At 36.8% G+C, this 17,626-nt stretch overlaps 1 protein-coding gene across 3 annotated transcripts in view; it reads left to right on the top strand.

Moving 5' to 3' along the window:
- The window catches only part of AGGF1 (angiogenic factor with G-patch and FHA domains 1), a 42,913-nt gene that overhangs the window by 12,981 nt on the left and 12,306 nt on the right, over window positions 1-17,626 (top strand). For all 3 annotated transcript variants that reach the window (XM_074384565.1, XM_010341025.3, XM_010341018.3), the window contains exons 6-12: window positions 1,037-1,367; window positions 2,848-2,959; window positions 3,934-3,985; window positions 8,376-8,477; window positions 9,906-10,071; window positions 11,461-11,543; window positions 15,783-15,910. In XM_074384565.1, coding sequence (XP_074240666.1) covers window positions 1,037-1,367; window positions 2,848-2,959; window positions 3,934-3,985; window positions 8,376-8,477; window positions 9,906-10,071; window positions 11,461-11,543; window positions 15,783-15,910 — 974 coding nt within the window. The remainder of the gene's footprint in view (window positions 1-1,036; window positions 1,368-2,847; window positions 2,960-3,933; window positions 3,986-8,375; window positions 8,478-9,905; window positions 10,072-11,460; window positions 11,544-15,782; window positions 15,911-17,626) is intronic.

Genomic DNA, 17,626 nt, shown 5'->3' with positions numbered 1-17,626 from the left:
TGAGAGCAAATTTTAAGTTTCTTATCACAGAAAAATAAGTATTTGCAATAATGTACATGTTAATTAGCTCAATGTAACCACTCTAGATTGTGTACATATTTCAAAACATCATGTTGTACATGATAAAAATACATAATTTTTGTTAATTAAAAAATAGATTTCTTTATAAGTTGTATCAGCTATAAATATACAGTAGATTATTCATACAATAGATTGTTAAAATTTTGGAATAAGATACTGTACTTTAAACTTTTATGTGTTATCAAGCCAAATCTGAACTACTAAATTTTAGCAAAACTAAATTTTGCCACATATTGAATACATTTGGATCTTTAAATTCATGATGTAAGTAAAGCTAATTCTGTGTCTTATTTGTGTTGACTTGCTAATTGGTTACAAGTTTAAAAAGAAAATTTAGAATAGGTATTCTTCAGGCCTGCGCTGTCCAGTAAGGTAGCCACCAGCTACGTGTGGCTGTCGAGCACTTGAAGTGTTGCTAGTCCAAAGTCAAATGTGCTGTTAAGTGTAAAATACACTCTGGATTTTGCAGACTTAGTACAAAAAATAAATGTAAACGGTCTCATTAATAATTTTACTTTTTAAATGTGGCTACTAGAAAATATAAAAGTACAAATATGGCTTGTGTTACATTTTCATTAGACATCATTGGTCTCTGCTATCCCACAGTCCAGGCAATATGTGATGAGGGCTTGAACTAGAAATGTTAAGACATTGGGAATAGATAGAGGGACAGAGTTGGGATATATTTTGAGAAAAATGTGTAGTACTTGTAATACTAATTTTGCATATGATTAAGGGGATCTCAGAGATAACTATAGGATTTTTAATTTGAATGATAAGAAGATGGAAATATCATTAACCAAGAAAGGAAATGTGAGAAGAGGGGGGTACAGATTGTAACCATTGTTATTTTACTAACATATATCTTCACGAATTTATTGAAACTTGATGTAATAAGATAGTGATGTTTAAGAGTATTCTCCCCTGTTCCCACTATCTACCTATCCTTCTCCAGGATTTGAATTCAGAGGATCAAAAAGCCTTCAGTGTTGAACATACAAGCTGCAATGAGGAAGAAAATTTTTCACATATGAAAAAGAAGACCAAAATAGGCATTCATCACAAAAATAGTCCTTCAAAATTCACTGTTCCAGCCAGTGGAAATACTGTAGAGTGTCCTCTTCATGAAAACATCTCTAATTCAACGTCATTTAAAGATGAGAAAATCATGGAGACTGATAGTGAACCAGAGGAAGGTGAAATTACGGATTCTCAGACCGAGGATAGTTATGACGAAGACATTACCAGTGAAGGCAATGTAACTGCCGAAGATAGTGAGGATGAAGGTGAGTTAATAATCATTAAGTAAATATCCCAGTCTGGTAACTCTAAAAGAGTAAAATCATTAAAAATGTTAGTGAGTCATAGTATTATCTGCCAAAAAGTAAACATTATTTTAATGATGTTATTGAAAATTATGTGGGCAGCCACTTGATTATTCTTAGAGAGTAGGATGTGAATAAATGACTAATACTTGGACCTTCAGAAAGTTTCATTGTATTGAATGGCCTAGTCAATAGAACACAAAATCAAGTTACCTACATTCTAATCCTAAAATATGGATTAAGGCTGTTTCAGTGTGTTAGATACTTGTAGTCTACTTTTGTAAAATGAGTTTTGAAAAACAAGTTGTCTTTAAAAAGTATACATTATGAATCCGACGTGGATATTACGGTAAATCTAATTTTTTTTTACTTGAATATTATAAAGACATACTTTTACAACACAGGATTTCATATTACATTTGGCTCTCTGTATCCATGGGTTCTTCATTAGTGGATTCAAACAACCTCAGGTCAAAAATATTCAGGGAAAAAAAATGGAAAGTTACATCTGTACTGAACATGTACAAACTCTTTTATTGTTATCCTCTAAACAATACTGTGTATCTATTTATATAGTATTTACATTGTATTAGGTATAAATAATCTAGAGATTTAAAGTATACAGGAGGATGCACATAGATTATATGCAAATACAATACCATTTATATAAGGACTTGAGCATCCATAGATTCTAGCATATGAGGAGGGATCTTGGAACTCATCTGTCACAGATACTGAGGGCCAACTGTATAGTGTATGAGCTTATTTTGTTCTTTGGTTCTCAGTGGCATTTCTCTGGATTTATTTATTTTTTTTGAGATGAAGTCTTGGTCTTTTGTTGCCCAGGCTGGAGTGTAGTGGTGTGATCTTGCCTCATTGCAACCTCTGCCTCCCAGGTTCAGGCGATTCTCCACCCTCAGCCTCCTGAGTAGCTGGGACTACAGGTGCACACCACCACACCCAGCTAATTTTTGTGTTTTTAGTAGAGACAGTGTTTCACCATGTTGGCCAGGATGGTCTCGATTTTCTGACCTCGTGATCCACCCACTTCAGCCTCCCAAAGTGTTGGGATTATAGGCATGAGCCACTGTGCCCAGCCTTTTTTTTTTTTTAAAGTGGACTCAATTTTTGTAGCTTAAAATAATATAAAAATATTTGGGATATCTTCCCATTCCAAAACCTTTAAAAAGAAAGAGTTGATTATTTGATAACTGTGATAGATGCTAAATACGCAGCAACCTTTCTGTTGATCACCTTAATAACAGTGTTAAGCCTTACCAATTGCTGTGTATTATACAGCAGAATTTAAGAAGTTTGTTTTAGTCAGAATTAAGATTTTTTTACCAACATATTTTTATTTTATGGATACCTCCTAGTTATCCCTATGAAATTCTTTTTCATAGCAGTTAAATTAATATTTATCCACTTCTTTCCTTGGCAGATGAAGACAAAATTTGGCCCCCGTGTATCAGAGTAATTGTCATCAGATCACCTGTGTTGCAGACAGGATCACTCTTTATCATTACTGCTGTAAACCCTGCTACAATTGGAAGGTAAAATGGTTAATATTATTATATCATTCATTTATTTCAGAGTATGTATTTGTTTGTTTGTTTGTTTTTTGTTTTTGGGACAGAGTCATGCTCTGTTGTCCAGGCTGTCCAGGCTGGAGTGCAGTAGCACAATCTCAGCTCATTGCAACCTCTGCCTCCTGGGTTCAAGCGATTGTCCGCCTCAGCCTCCTGAGTAGTTGGGATTACAGGCATGCACCACCATACCCAGCTGATTTTTGTATTTTTAGTAGAGATGGGGTTTCACCATATTGGCCAGACTGCTCTCAAACTCCTGGTCTCAAGTGATCCACCCACCTCAGGCTTCCAAAGTGCTGGGATTACAGGCATGTAAGCCACCACGCCTGGCCATATGTTAAGCATTATTCTGTGTGCTGTGAGTACAAAGAAGACTAATGCAAAATCTCTACCCAAAGGAAACAGTTTCGGGGAAAAAATATGAGCAAATAATCACTGTATGAAAGTACAGGAAATCTAGAGAAGCAGTAAGGAAACTGGATAATCCATAAACAGGCTATTTACTGTTGGTAGACTTGTATTTTAACATTATGTGTTTTGTTTTTTTGAGAAGGGGTCTTGCTCTGTTGCCAGGCTGGAGTGCAGTGGTGCAATCTTGGCTCACTGCAACCTCTGCTTCCTGGGTTCGAGTGATTCTTCTGCCTCAGCCTCCTGAGTAGCTGGGACTACAGGTGTGCACCACCACGCCCAGCTATTTTTTTTTTTGTATTTTTAGTAGAGACAGGGTTTCACCATGTTGGCCAGGATGGTCTCGATCTTTTGACCTTGTGATCCGCCCGCCTCGGCCTCCCAAAGTACTGGATTACAGGCATGAGCCACTGCGCCCGGCCAACATTATCTGTTTTTAAACATTCTTTCCATTCTTTGTCACTCTATAAGTGCTACATTTATATCATATGCTTCATAAATTATTAAAGATACTTTACTTAACTCTGCAGAGAAAAGGATATGGAACATACTCTCCGAATCCCTGAAGTTGGTGTCAGTAAGGTATGCTCTTTGATTTCTCAAACATAGTCCCCTAGATCTAATTTTTTATATCATTATTACAGTAGAAAGCTTAGGGATTTTTCTCATTTAATAGGAAGGTTAATATGCAGTGTAGTAATGGTAATGAAGGCAGTGCAGATTTGTTTATTCCAGTGCTTCAGAAAATAATTCTTTATCACAATTTGAATAAACAAAATCATGTTTATTTTTAAGAATCTGGATAAGAATAGAAAACACATTTTAAGTCTTAAAGTAGTACCCATTTAATGAATATTAATTGAGTGAATAAACAGGCTACATTTTATGACTATTAAAAAATGAATCATACCTGGCTTCAGGCTACTTTAGGAGGTGGTTACTTTGAGCCCAGAGTGTTTTATAACCCAAGAATATATCCTATACCACTCAGGGATCTCCTTTAAAACTTCTCTCAATTGAGCTGACGTGGGAGGATCTCCTGAGCCCAGGAGGTCAAAGCTGCAGGAAGCTGTGATCATACCACTGCACTGTAGCCTGGGTGACAGAATGAGACCCTGTCTCAAATGGTTTCAGGAAAAAGAACAATTGAGTACTCGAAACAAATAGAACAGAATTACAAGTCAAGTTATATGTAAGTAGAAAATAACTAAGGGTTTAGCTACTGAAGCTCTTTATATATTTTTACTTTTTATTTTTTTATTTTTTGAGACAGGATTTCACTCTGTCACCCAGGCTGGAGTACAGTGGTGTGATCATGACTCACTGCAGCCTTGACCTCCCAGGTTCATGCAATCCTCCTGCGTTAGCCCTGCAAGAAGCTGGGACTACAGGCATGCTCTACCGTGCCCAGATAGTTTTTATGTTTCAGAGATCTGGTTTCACCTGGGGGTTTACCAGGCTGGTCTCGAACTCCTGAGCTCAAGTGATCCACTTGCCTCAGCCTCCCAAAGTGCTGGGATTACAGGCGTGAGCCACCACATCTGTCTGAGGCTCTTTATATTTCTGTTTCCAGCACTATGTTTTCTATGTTTTCCTTCCTCTCTTATGGTTGTTACCTCTTTTCCTTTTTTGCTTTCTCTTTTTTTTTGACCTTCCATTGTTCCTGTTTTACTTTTATTTAACGGACTGTAATGTGGACCTAAAGTAGATTTTATGTGATTTTTGTGTTTTTTTTGGAATATAATTTCTCATTTTAAACTTGAAAGTCTATTTATTTACTTTCATGTTTTGGGAATGCATTCAAAAATAGGAAAATGTCCTCATAATTTTAACTTTAACGAGATTATCTTGCTTTTTCACTATGACCCTTGAGTCTCCTCAAAAAATTAAATAAAAAACCTTATCTGTAACTTAAATAGCAAAGAGCTCCAAGGTTCTTCCCCACCTTCAGTCTAAACCTTAGAACAGCCTGTAGCGGCTTTTTTTTTTTTTTTTTTTTTTAAATAGTGACAGGGTCTTACTCTTTTGCTCAGACTGGAATGCAGTGGCACACACTGTAGTCCCTGATGACTCCTTGGGCTTAAGTGATCCTCCTGCCTCAGTTTCCTGAGTATCTAGCACTGTAGGCACACCACTGCACCGGGCTTCTGGTGGCACTTCTGTTTTTTCTTTCTTTCTTTTAGACTAATATCCGCTGGTGGGTTGGATAATTTGTTGGCGAAGTCAGTTTGACAGCACATATACCATGTATCCAAATAGATGAAAAACCTTTAAAAAAGAAACTTTATGTTAATATTAAGGGGAAAAAGAAAGCAAGTATTTAACCACTAGATAGAAGATTTTCTGAGTTTAAAAAATGGTAAAAATTACAAAGGACAAAATAATTTGCTCTTTATATGTTAAGAAACAAATTTAAAAGGCAGACTGGGACAGTCACAACAAATATGACACAATATATGTTCTTTGTTTTTTAAAAGTTCATGCAAATTTATGTTTTTGTTTTTTATTTTTGAGATGGAGTTTTGCTCTTGTTACCCAGGCTGGAGTGCAATGGCGCGATCTCGGCTCACCGCAACCTCTGCCTCCTGGGTTCAGGCAATTTTCCTGTCTCAGCCTCCTGAGTAGCTGGGATTACAGGCACGTGCCACCATGCCCAGCTAATTTTTTGTATTTTTAGTAGAGATGGGGTTTCACCTTGCTGACCAGGATGGTTTCGATCTCTTGACCTTGTGATCCACCCACCTCGGCCTCCCAAAGTCCTGGGATTACAGGCTTGAGCCACCGCGCCCGGCGCAAATTTATGTTTTTAAACCCCACTGTGACACCAGTAGTGAGCAAAAGATAACATCAGGCAATTCACAGTAAATGAAATATCGTGGTTAATATATGAAAAACCATTCAGTCTTTCTAGTAGTCTAAGAAATACAGATGAAGCCAAGGTATCAATTTTCATTCATCATTTTATTTATTTATTATTATTTATTTATTTATTTTGAGACAGAATCTCGCTCTGTTGCTAGGCACCAGGCTGTAGTGCAGTGTTGTGATCTTGGCTTGCTGCAACCTCTGCCTCATGGGTTCAAGCAATTCTCCTGCCTCAGCCTCTCAAGTAGTTGAGACTACAGGCACGCACCACCACACTCAGCTAATTTTTGTATTTTTTAGTAGAGATGGGATTTTACCATGTTGGCCAGGGTGGTCTCGATCTCTTGACCTTGTGATCCACCTGCCTCAGCTTCCCAAAGTGCTGGGATTACAGGTGTGAGCCACTGTGCCTGGCCTATTACTGTTTTTTGAGACAGAGTCTCGCTTTGTTGCCTAGGCTGGAGTACAGTGGTGCAATAACAGCTCACCACAACCTCTGCCTCCCAGGTTCAAGAGATTTTCCTGCCTCAGCCTCTCCAGTAGCTGGGACTATAGACATATGCCACCATACCTGGCTATTTTTTTTTTTTTTTTTGGATTCTTAATAGAGACGGGTTTTCACTGTGTTAGCCAGGATGGTCCTGATCTTTTGACCTCATGATCCACCCTCCTCAGCCTCCCAAAGTGCTGGGATTACAGGTGTGAGTCACTGTGCTTGTCCTCATTCATCATTTATTAAACATTACTACTATTGGGAACATAATTTAGAACAGCTTTTTGGAATAGGGTTTGGCAGTGTATAAAGTTTTCTAAACAACCCAATTGGGAAAAAGTGTACAAAGGACATAAAAAGAAAATTTACAGAAAAGAAAACTCAAACGGCTAATAAATATTAAAAAGTTTTGGTAGTAATCAGCAAAATGCAGGTAGGCAATTTCACACCTCTTAGGCTAGCAAAAATAAATTTTGGCAATATCGAGTTTTGGGTTACTATACATAGAGGAGCAACAATTCTCACAGACTGTTGGTGGGAATATGAATTGATACAACCACTTTGGAAAACAGTATCTAGTAAAGTTTAAGATTTGCTTATATTATGATTTAATAATTCTGTTCCTAAGTGTGTACTCCAGAGGAACGCTTGCATTTTGTACACAAAAAGATTGCAGGTACAAGAAGGTTTATAGTAATATTTTTAAAAGTAGTAACACCTTGGGGAAAAACCCTGAATGTCCATTATCAGAAAGATGGAAGGATAGATTATGGTACAGCCACACAACGTATTAACATTCATCAAAAATGAATGAACTGCAACTCTGTAACTTTGTATAACAACTTGGTGAACCTCATGACAATGTTAAGACAGAGAAGCAAAATAAGAGGAATAAAGTGCTATGGAACAAGGAGGGAATGATTAGTCCTAACTATTGAAGATCTTGGAAACATCTCTGAGAAGTTGGCCTTGAGTGTTTCAAATCACATTTTGTATTACAAATTTTTGGCGGGGTGTGGTGATTCATGCCCATAATCCCAGCACTTTGGGAGGCCGAGGCAGGAGGATCACTTGAGCTCAGGAGTTCGAGAACAGCCTGGGCAACATGGTGAAAACCCTGTCTCTACAAAAAATTCAAAATTAGCCAGGTATGTTGATACACGCCTGTAGTCCCAGCTACTCAGGAAGCTGAGGTGAGAGGATTGCCTGAGCCCAGGAGGTCAAGGCTGTAGGAAGTTGTGATCACACCATTGCACTGTAGCCTGGGTGACAGAGCAAGATCCCATCTCAAAAAAAAAAAAGTTTTTAATGATACAGAAAATACATTAGGTGAAAAATTTTCAAATTATAATCTCAACTCCGGTACAAAGGAGAAAAGGGTAGGACGTAATACTAAATTTTTCATGGTGAAGGTAGAGTTATAGATGACATTTTCTTCTGTAGCCTCTGTTTCTGCCAGAAGCATATAGTAATTTGTGTTTCTGAAAAGGTATTAAGTATAATAAAATCTAAATTATAAAAGACTCAAGTTAACATCATCATATCATACAGAAATTGTTATTCATGGTTTTGAAAAGTATAGTAATTAATAATTGCTTGATTTCATTTTCTAAGTTTCATGCAGAAATTCATTTTGACCATGACTTACAAAGTTATGTGCTTGTGGATCAAGGCAGTCAAAATGGTACAATTGTTAATGGAAAACAGATTCTTCAGGTGAGTGTATATGTATTAATTGCCTGCACATGATTTTTAAACTGAATTTTTTAAATTCTGAAGGCCATAATCTTTATCATTTGGTTCAGATTAGAGTTAAGCTCAATTGTGTTGCTTGGAAAAGAATTTCCAGAAAGGCTGAAAAAAGTATATAATCAGTGGGTACTTACTTGGCTGTTGAGTTTTGACTTCTACTTATGTATCTATGCCTTATTTTCCGTTATGAATCCATTGTAAAGCTATTCGGTGTAAATGTGTAAATGTTCTTAATAGCAAATTTGAAGGTATTCCCTTTTTTTTTTTTAAGACAGAGTCTTGTTCTGTCATCAGGCTGGAGTGCAGTGGTGCAATCTTGGCTCACTGTAACCTCAGCCTCCTGGGTTCAAGCGATTCTTCCGCCTCAGCCACCTGAGTAGCTGGGACCACAGGCGCGTGCCACCATGCCTGGCTAATTTGTTTGTATTTTTAGTAGAGACAGGGTTTCACCATGTTGGCCAGGATAGTGCCGATCTCTTGACCTCGTGATCTGCCTGCCTCGGCCTCCCAAAGTGCTGGGATTACAGGTGTGAGCCACCGCACCTGGCCAGGTCCTCCCCCTCCTTTTTTTTTTTTTTTAATTGTCTTAATGGAAATGCTACTAAGTTGGAAACTTCTTAAAGGCAGAAGCTATGTCTATTTAGTTAATACTTATATCCTCAGCATGTAGCGAAGTATTTGGCATATAATAAGAAAACAGAGGTGCCAGGTGTGGTGGCTCATGCCTGTAATCCTAGCACTTTGGGAGCCCAAGGCCGGTGGACCATCTTAGGTTAGGAATTCAAGACCAGCTTGGCCAACATGGTGAAACCCCATCTCTACTAAAAATACAAGAATTAGCTGGGTGTGGTGATGTGCGCCTGTTATTCCAGCTACTTGGGATGCTGAGGCAGGAGTATCACTTGCACCGGGGAGGTGGAGGTTATAGTGAGCCGAGATTGCGCCATTGTACTCCAGCCTGGGCTACAGAGTGAGAGACTGTCTCAAAAAAAGAAAATACAGGGAAGGAGGGAGGCCTTATTCTTAATCTGTAACAATAAAAATGGAAATAAAACTGAGTTATCAAGAGAAGAATGTGATGCATTTATCCCACTCTTAACACTTGCATCTTTTTTACTATGATGATTATGTTTTGATAATAGATTGAAGTCTAGAATTGGATAGTTTTGATTGGATAGGGAGGTGGGTTTGTTAAGTAACTCAGTTCAGCTGTCTTCATCTCCACTAGTAGAACATTTTTTATGGGTCATGAAGTTGGGAAGTGTGTGCGTGTGTGTGTGTATTTCATTAACAGGTATTTTTAAAATTATAATCAGACATTACTTACAGTAGACTTAAGATAACCACATGTGAGTATTTTGATTTCTGTTTTATAAAATGTTTCCCCTCTAGCCAAAAACTAAATGTGACCCTTATGTACTTGAGCATGGAGACGAAGTGAAAATTGGAGAAACTGTTTTATCCTTTCACATTCACCCTGGCAGTGATACCTGTGATGGCTGTGAACCAGGGCAGGTTAGAGCCCACCTTCGCCTTGATAAGAAAGATGAATCTTTTGGTATGTAAAACAATTAAATGTGGCTGTGATAACATTTCTCTTTCATTACTTAAATGTTCTAAAAATATCAGTCAGCTACTGGCTTCATGTCTAATTTGGTATAATACTGCATTGAGATACATTTATATAAAGCTATTGGTCTTGTATCCAGTTGATGTAATAATAGATTGAGATATATTTCAGTAAATATTACCAAATGAGATTAAGAAATGACATATATTTGGAATTTGAGACCTAGGCTGATAGAGTAATTGTAGTTGATTTTTCTGTGTAAGAATTTAGCTGTATGATATGTAGCATTGGTCTGCTTTCTGACCAGGAAAGAGATTGGATTAGTTCTCTTTCTGCTAATCCAGTTTAGTAGGCTTTTGAGGCAGACTGTAGTGGTAGCCTAATGTCCTTAAGAGGAGTTGTAATTGAAAATTGCTAAGAGACTAGATTTTAAGTGTTCTCACCATACACAAAATGATGATAAGTACGTGAGGTGGTAATGGATATGTTAATGAGCTTGATTTAGCCAGTTTTCAATGTATACATATATCAAAAATTGTGTTGTACACCATATATACAATTTTTATCAGTTAAAATAATTTAAAAAGTAAGACTTAATAAAGTAATAATTTAATAAAGATTGGTTTCTTTCTGATGTGTGTATTGATGCAAAAAAAGTCATCCACAATTGAACTCTGTCATGTGATATTAACATAGGAAATAATAGACCAAGGTATTAAGGGCTATAGATTGATATGTTTTCTGTCCTATTGACAGCTCATGCTGTATATTGTCTATGAACCATTAGTTTTTATAATAGCACTGTAGGATATTACTGTTGTGCTTTCAGCCCACCCATCTAATGCTCTTCAAATTTATATAGATGCTTTGAACTAGTAAGAGGTCATCTTTTTTTACATAAATTTTTCCACTAAATGCCAAGTATGCATGTTCATTGTTTATTTTTTGTTTTCTGATACTAATTTGAAAATGAGTATGTTGTATTACACAATAACATGAATTTTGGGTTCTCTGGCTTTATTTTGCACATGGCTATGTTCCTTTGCAAAATTCACTTAGTATTTCTGCATTTGAGATTCTGTTGTAATAAGCATGTTGAAAAATCAAGATGTTTATTGTTCATTTTGGTATCTATACTGTAAAATTCCTATCATCTGTAGTTTTTGCTTTATTTACTTCTCAAGTAGGTTTAGTTACCAAACTTCTGAAAAGACATCATCACAAACCAATATCCTTTATATTAATATTTATTTCAACTTCTGGTTGATCGGAATGGGTTACTAATGGTTCTTTTAGTTTTTTATGAAATAACAGTTTTAATTTTCTACAAAATCAGATTTAGTGGTTTTTTTAAACCAAAAGTTCTTTTTCTTTCAGTTGGTCCAACACTAAGTAAGGAGGAAAAAGAGTTGGAAAGAAGAAAAGAATTAAAGAAAATACGAGTAAAATACGGTTTACAGGTGAAGATGTTAAATATTATTTCATGTGTTAAGCTGTATATCTGGTTTTGAGTAAAAATGGTCTTTAAATATTTGGATACATTTTATATATAAATAGTTGTATGATTTTGTGATTTCTATTAGTTTACTGTTCTGGTATTTATAACCTAAAAACTATTGAAGTTGGAGTAGAAAAATGATGATTGCCTACATTCGAATATACATTTCTGATTTTCAGAAAACTTGCATTAAGATGCCTTGACATAGCTAGACATAGTAGTGTCTGTAGTCCCTGGTACTTGGGAGGCTGAGGCAAGAGGGTCGCTTTAGATAAGGAGTTCAAGGCTACAGTGAGCTGTGATTGCATTTGTGAATGGGCCCTGCATTCTAGCCTGGGCAATACAGCGAGATCCTGTATCTACAAAGAAGATGCCATTGACTGAAAAACATAGTTGGAGAACTAATACAGCCTGATTTCAAGACTTTCTATAATTAAACTACAGTGATTAAGGCAGTGTTATATTGGCATAAAGATAAACAGATGGATGGAACAAAATAATAGTCCAGAAGTAGATCCAAATGTACGTATGGACAATTAAGTTTTGATAAATGTATGAAGGCAGTTTGGTGGAGAGAGTGGTGGTTTTTTTTTTTTTTTTTTTTTTTAAGACAGCATCTTACTTTGTTGCCCAGGCTAGAGTGCAGTGGCATGATCTCGGCTCACTGCCACCCCTGCCCCCCAAGTTCAAGTGATTCTCCTGCCTCAGCCTCCCACGTGGCTGGGATTTCAGGTGCCTGCCACCACACCTGGCTAATACTTGTATTTTTAGTAGAGACAGGGTTTCACCATGTTGGCCAGGCTGGTCTTGAACTCCTGACCACAGGTGATCTGCTCACCTTCGCCTCCCAAACTGCTGGGATTACAGGCACAAGCCATCGTGCACGGCCACGGGGGGTCTTTTTCAACAAGTAGTGGTAGAATAATTGGATGGCCTTACCAAGAAAAAAAAAACCACAAACAAAAAGAGTGTTGATCCATACATACCTTGAACCATCTATAAAAATTACTCAAAAATGGATCATAGATATAAAAGTAAAACCTAAAACTTTAAAACTTCTAGAAATGTTTTTTTAAAGGCCAAGATTTCTAACAACAAAAGCACAATTCTTAAGAACAAAGTGGTAATCTGTATTTCTTCAAAATTAAAAACTTATGTGTTTTCAAAGACACTATTAAGAGAATGAAAAGGCAGGCCACAGACTGGAGAAAATATTTGCAAATCATATATCTGGTCAAAGACTTCTGTATCTAGAATATACATAAAACCTAACGAAACTTAAGAAAAGAGCTCAGTTAAAAGAATGGGCCCAATATTTGAATAGGTACTTCACCAAAGAAGATATGCCGATGGCAAATAAATACCTGAAAAAATGTTTAGTATCCTTAGTCTTTAAGGAAATGCAAATTAAAACCACAATGAGATACCACTACATGTCTATTAGAATGCCTAAAATTTGAAAAACTGACTATAATGGGTATTGGAAGGGTTGTGGAGGAACTAGAAATCTCATACCCTGCTGGTGGGAATGTAAAATGGTGCAGTTGCTTTGGTAGTTTCTTAAAAAAGTTAAACATACACCTATTACACAATTCAGCCATTCTACTCTGAGACATTTTGCCCAAGATAAATGCTAGCATATGTGCATAAGAAGACTAGTAAAGAAATGTTCATTGCAGTTGTTTTTTGGAATAACCAAAAACTGAGAAAAACTCAAATGTCCATCATATATTGATAAGCAAACTATGGTGTATCCATATGGTGAAAATACTATTTAGCAATAAAAAAGCAGGAATTAGTAATATAGGCCACAATCTGGATGAATCTCGGAATAGTTATGTTGAGTGAAAGAAGCCAAATAAAACAAGTATATGTGCTTCCACTTGTGGAACAGTTTCGCTGTGCTCTGGTTTTCAACTTGTCTGAGGTCAGTGAGACAGAACACACTCTCATACAAGTTACATGAAGCAAACTTATTACTTACAAATAGGTAGCAAGGGATGACAGAAGCCTAGGATTTATTGTGAAATGCCCCCCCTCAGAGCTCAGAAAGCTGCCTTCTGGGTGAATGGAGTCTCAACTGTGTGTGTCCTGCTTGCACAGCCGTTGAGGGATCCTGGAAAGCAGCCCACTTTTGAGTTATGAACCTCAGGGCTATTTGACTCACTGGGCTGAAACACTGAAAAGACATCCTGTTTCCAGGTGGGGACTGGAACAGAGCCTGGACTGTTTAAGCCAATCCCTCCTTACCTCAGGATGTTGCATTCCCAGCATATCGTGGTTGGTCTTGAGAACTACAAACAGGAAAGTGGGGTGAAGTGTTCTGTACCATGTATATAAACTTCTAGGAAAGCAAACTAATGTATTGTAACAGAAGGAAGATGACTGATTGCTTAGACACAAGGGAGGAATGCTACACAGGGAAGGTCTAGAGAGTTGGACTACAAAGAGGGACAAGGACACTTTTGGGAGAGATGGATATGTTTATTATCTTGCTTGTGGTGACAGTTTCATAGGTCCATAAATCTCAAAAGTATCTTAATATACACTGTATGATTTATTGTATTTTAATTATATCTCAATAAAGGTGTTTTTGTAAAAAAGTTACCATTTAATCCTGTAAATAGATCAGGAAGGCAATTAATATTTCTAGTTTACTTTTGAGAAATTAAAGCTTAGTAGCCCAGCTAGTAAATGATAGAGTTAGATATAGAATCTAGGTCTTACGTATATTTGTGCTACATTTTTACACTTCATGAAGATGTGAAAAAATAAGTTGCTGTCAAAATAACATTTTTCTGTCAAATTGTATTTTTTTGTCGTTGCTGTTGTACTAAGGTAGAGAAATCATAGAAAGAGTAAGATAGGCCAATTTGGGGAAAAACTGGAAGACATTTAAAGAGATAACACAATTGTTTTCTCAAAAATTTTAGCTCAATTTCTGTATTCTCTTCTGGGGGAAAAACTTACTAGGATACTAGGTTCTGTATTTTTCTTCTCTTTTTTTTTTTTTTTTGAGACGGAGTTTCGCTCTTGTTACCCAGGCTGGAGTGCAATGGCGCGATCTCGGCTCACCGCAACCTCCGCCTCCTGGGTTCAGGCAATTCTCCTGCCTCAGCCTCCTGAGTAGCTGGGATTACAGGCACGTGCCACCATGCCCAGCTGATTTTTTTGTATTTTTAGTAGAGACAGGGTTTCACTATATTGGCCAGGATGGTCTCAATCTCTTGACCTCGTGATCCACCCGCCTCGGCCTCCCAAAGCGCTGGGATTACAGGCTTGAGCCACCGCCCCCGGCCTTTTCTTCTCTTTGTAAAAGCAAAATTAAGTAAAAGCTTCTGTCATACCTTCCTTGAATTGCTCTCTGGTCCCTATTATCTCTCTGAATGAATGTCATACTTTTTATGTAAAGATCAGCAAGTTACAACAAAGGGAAAGGGAAGGCTTCTATGAATGCTGAATTGACTACCCTTCTTTGTGCCACCACAGCTTGTATATGACATACTGTTCATCCAGTGAATGTTTGTTAAGTGACTAGTCACTTAAATGGAGCCTTACTGAAACAAAAAACTATTATTGCCAGAGTAAATGGGTTTTTTAAAAGCGTCTACATTTTTCCATTCTAATAAACAATATGGAACTACTATAGGTCCCTTGGAACTTTCAGTTCCTTAGAGAAAAGGGGAGATAGATTTTTTTTCCCAACCCCAGGGATTCTGTATTTTTCTTTGAATACTAGTAGTTCCTATGACAAGATGAGAACATAGCATTAAGTCAGAATGTACTATATTTTCACCATATTAATTTCTTATTTATATGTATGTTGTGGTATAACTTGCAATAATATAAACATTTTAAAGGGAATAGAATAAAAGTAGCGTATCTAATATGACAATTTCTTCATATCTTTTTTTTTTTATAACTTTAATATAAATCAGGTAGAGATGGGGGTCTTGCTGTATTGCTCACATTGGTCTCAAACTCCTGGCCTCTAGCTTTCCTCTTGCCTCAGTTTCCCAAAGTGCTAGGACTACAGGCATGAGCCACCATGCCCAGTAATTTCTTCATATCATAGCTAGTTTTTTATTTAATTGTTTATAGGGCCACATTGAACCATATTTGTTAAGTAAGGCACATGTACAGAAATTGTATTTTATTTATCAGCTTTCTTTTCCTCAATGAATACTTTGTGTTTATTAAGAATACAGAATATGAAGATGAAAAGACATTGAAGAATCCAAAATACAAAGATAGAGCTGGAAAACGTAGGGAGCAGATTGGAAGTGAAGGAACTTTCCAAAGAGATGATGCTCCTGCATCTGTTCATTCGTAAGTTTTGAATTACAGTGGTTTGAAACATCCTTTGTTCATAATCACATTCATAGGGTGGTCTGATATATGCGGCTGTATATCCTGATAGGTGGCCTTTATTTTTATTTATTTACTTTCTTTTTTGAGACAGAGTCTCACTTTGTCGCCCAGGCTGGATTCAAGTGATTCTCCTGCCTCAGCCTCCTGAGTAGCTGGGTTTACAGATGCATGCCACCACGCCCAGCTAATTGTTGTATTTTTAGTAGAGATGAGGTGTCATCATGTTGGCAGGCTGGTCTTGAACTCCTGACCTTGTGATCCGCCTGCCTCAGCCTCACAAAGTTCTGGAATTATAGGCATGAACCACCACACCCGACTGATAAGTGGCTTTTAAATGAATGTTTTCACAACAAAATGGAGATACTAAGTCTATTTATTTCCTTCCTCTAATCTTAGAATTCCATTAACCCCCTAAAAAATTGCTGAGCATATACGTGAACACCTGTACTTAAGCACACGTATATTATGTTAACAGTTGAGCCACACAGCTGAGTGAGTATACTTTCACATGCTAGACTTATCTAGAAGCCTGAACTGGTAAGAACTTGATATGGGACTGGAATTTTTTTTTTTTTTTTTTGAGGTGGAGTTTCACTTTTGTTGCCCAGGCTGGAGTGCAATGACGCACTCTCGGCTCACCACAACCTTTGCCTCCTGGGTTCAAGCAATTCTCCTGCTTCAGCCTCCTGAGTAGCTGGGACTGCAGGTGCCTGCCACCACATCTGGCTAATTTTTTGTATTTTTAGTAGAGACGGGGTTTCACCACATTGGCCAGGCTAGTCTAAAACTCCTGACCTTGTGATTCGCCCACCTCCGCCTCCTAAAGTGCTGGGACATGACACTTTTTTAAAAACTTAATATTTAAAACATAATCTTGGAAAATATAAAGAGTACATTTGAATTAAATAAGACAAATTTAAAATAAAACACAATGGTTTGACATTGCTTGGTTATTAATTGAAGGTGGAACTGAAAAGATAATGTAATAGACATAAAATACTCTTAAATTAAAATACAGAATAATGGACAAAATGCAAATAGTGATTACAAGGTTTTATTTCATTTTAACTTTTTAATCTATAACATGTAAAGGAAAATACACAAATTCTAAGTATGCACCTCATTAATACATCATAAGATTAACATATTGCAGAATACACATTTCTTGGACAAGAAATAGAAAATTATCAGTAACCCCAGAAGCTTATCCTCCTTGTGCCCCACGTAATCACTATCCTGCTCTCCTCCCCAAAGATAATCACCTTCCTGACAGCAATAGATTAATTTCACTCATTTAAAAATTTTAAAGAAATGGAATAATTCAGTGTTTATTTTGTGTCTAGAGAAGAATTATAGACATTATTTTGTTAGGTATGGTTTATTTTTATTACTGAATAATATTCTGCTATATGAATATGCCACAATTTCTCCATTTTAACTATTGCTGGACATCTGGATTGTTTCTGATTTGTTGCTATTGGATTTGCTGGAGGAACATTGTTATATGTGTCTTTTGGTGCATGTGCACATGCTTTTCTAAATAGGATTTGTACCAGTGGAATTTGTATGTCTTCAACTTTGTTAGGTAATGCCAAGCAGTTTTCTAAAGTAGTCGTACCAGTTATGTTTAATTCATGAATTTATTATAAATGTGACCTAAAAGATGTTTTGTAA

The sequence above is a fragment of the Saimiri boliviensis genome, chromosome 1 (genome assembly GCF_048565385.1).
Source record: "Saimiri boliviensis isolate mSaiBol1 chromosome 1, mSaiBol1.pri, whole genome shotgun sequence".
In the NCBI taxonomy this organism is placed as follows: domain Eukaryota; kingdom Metazoa; phylum Chordata; class Mammalia; order Primates; family Cebidae; genus Saimiri; species Saimiri boliviensis.
Note: the sequence above shows the minus strand (reverse complement) of the source record. Positions and strands in the feature narration are given on the sequence as shown.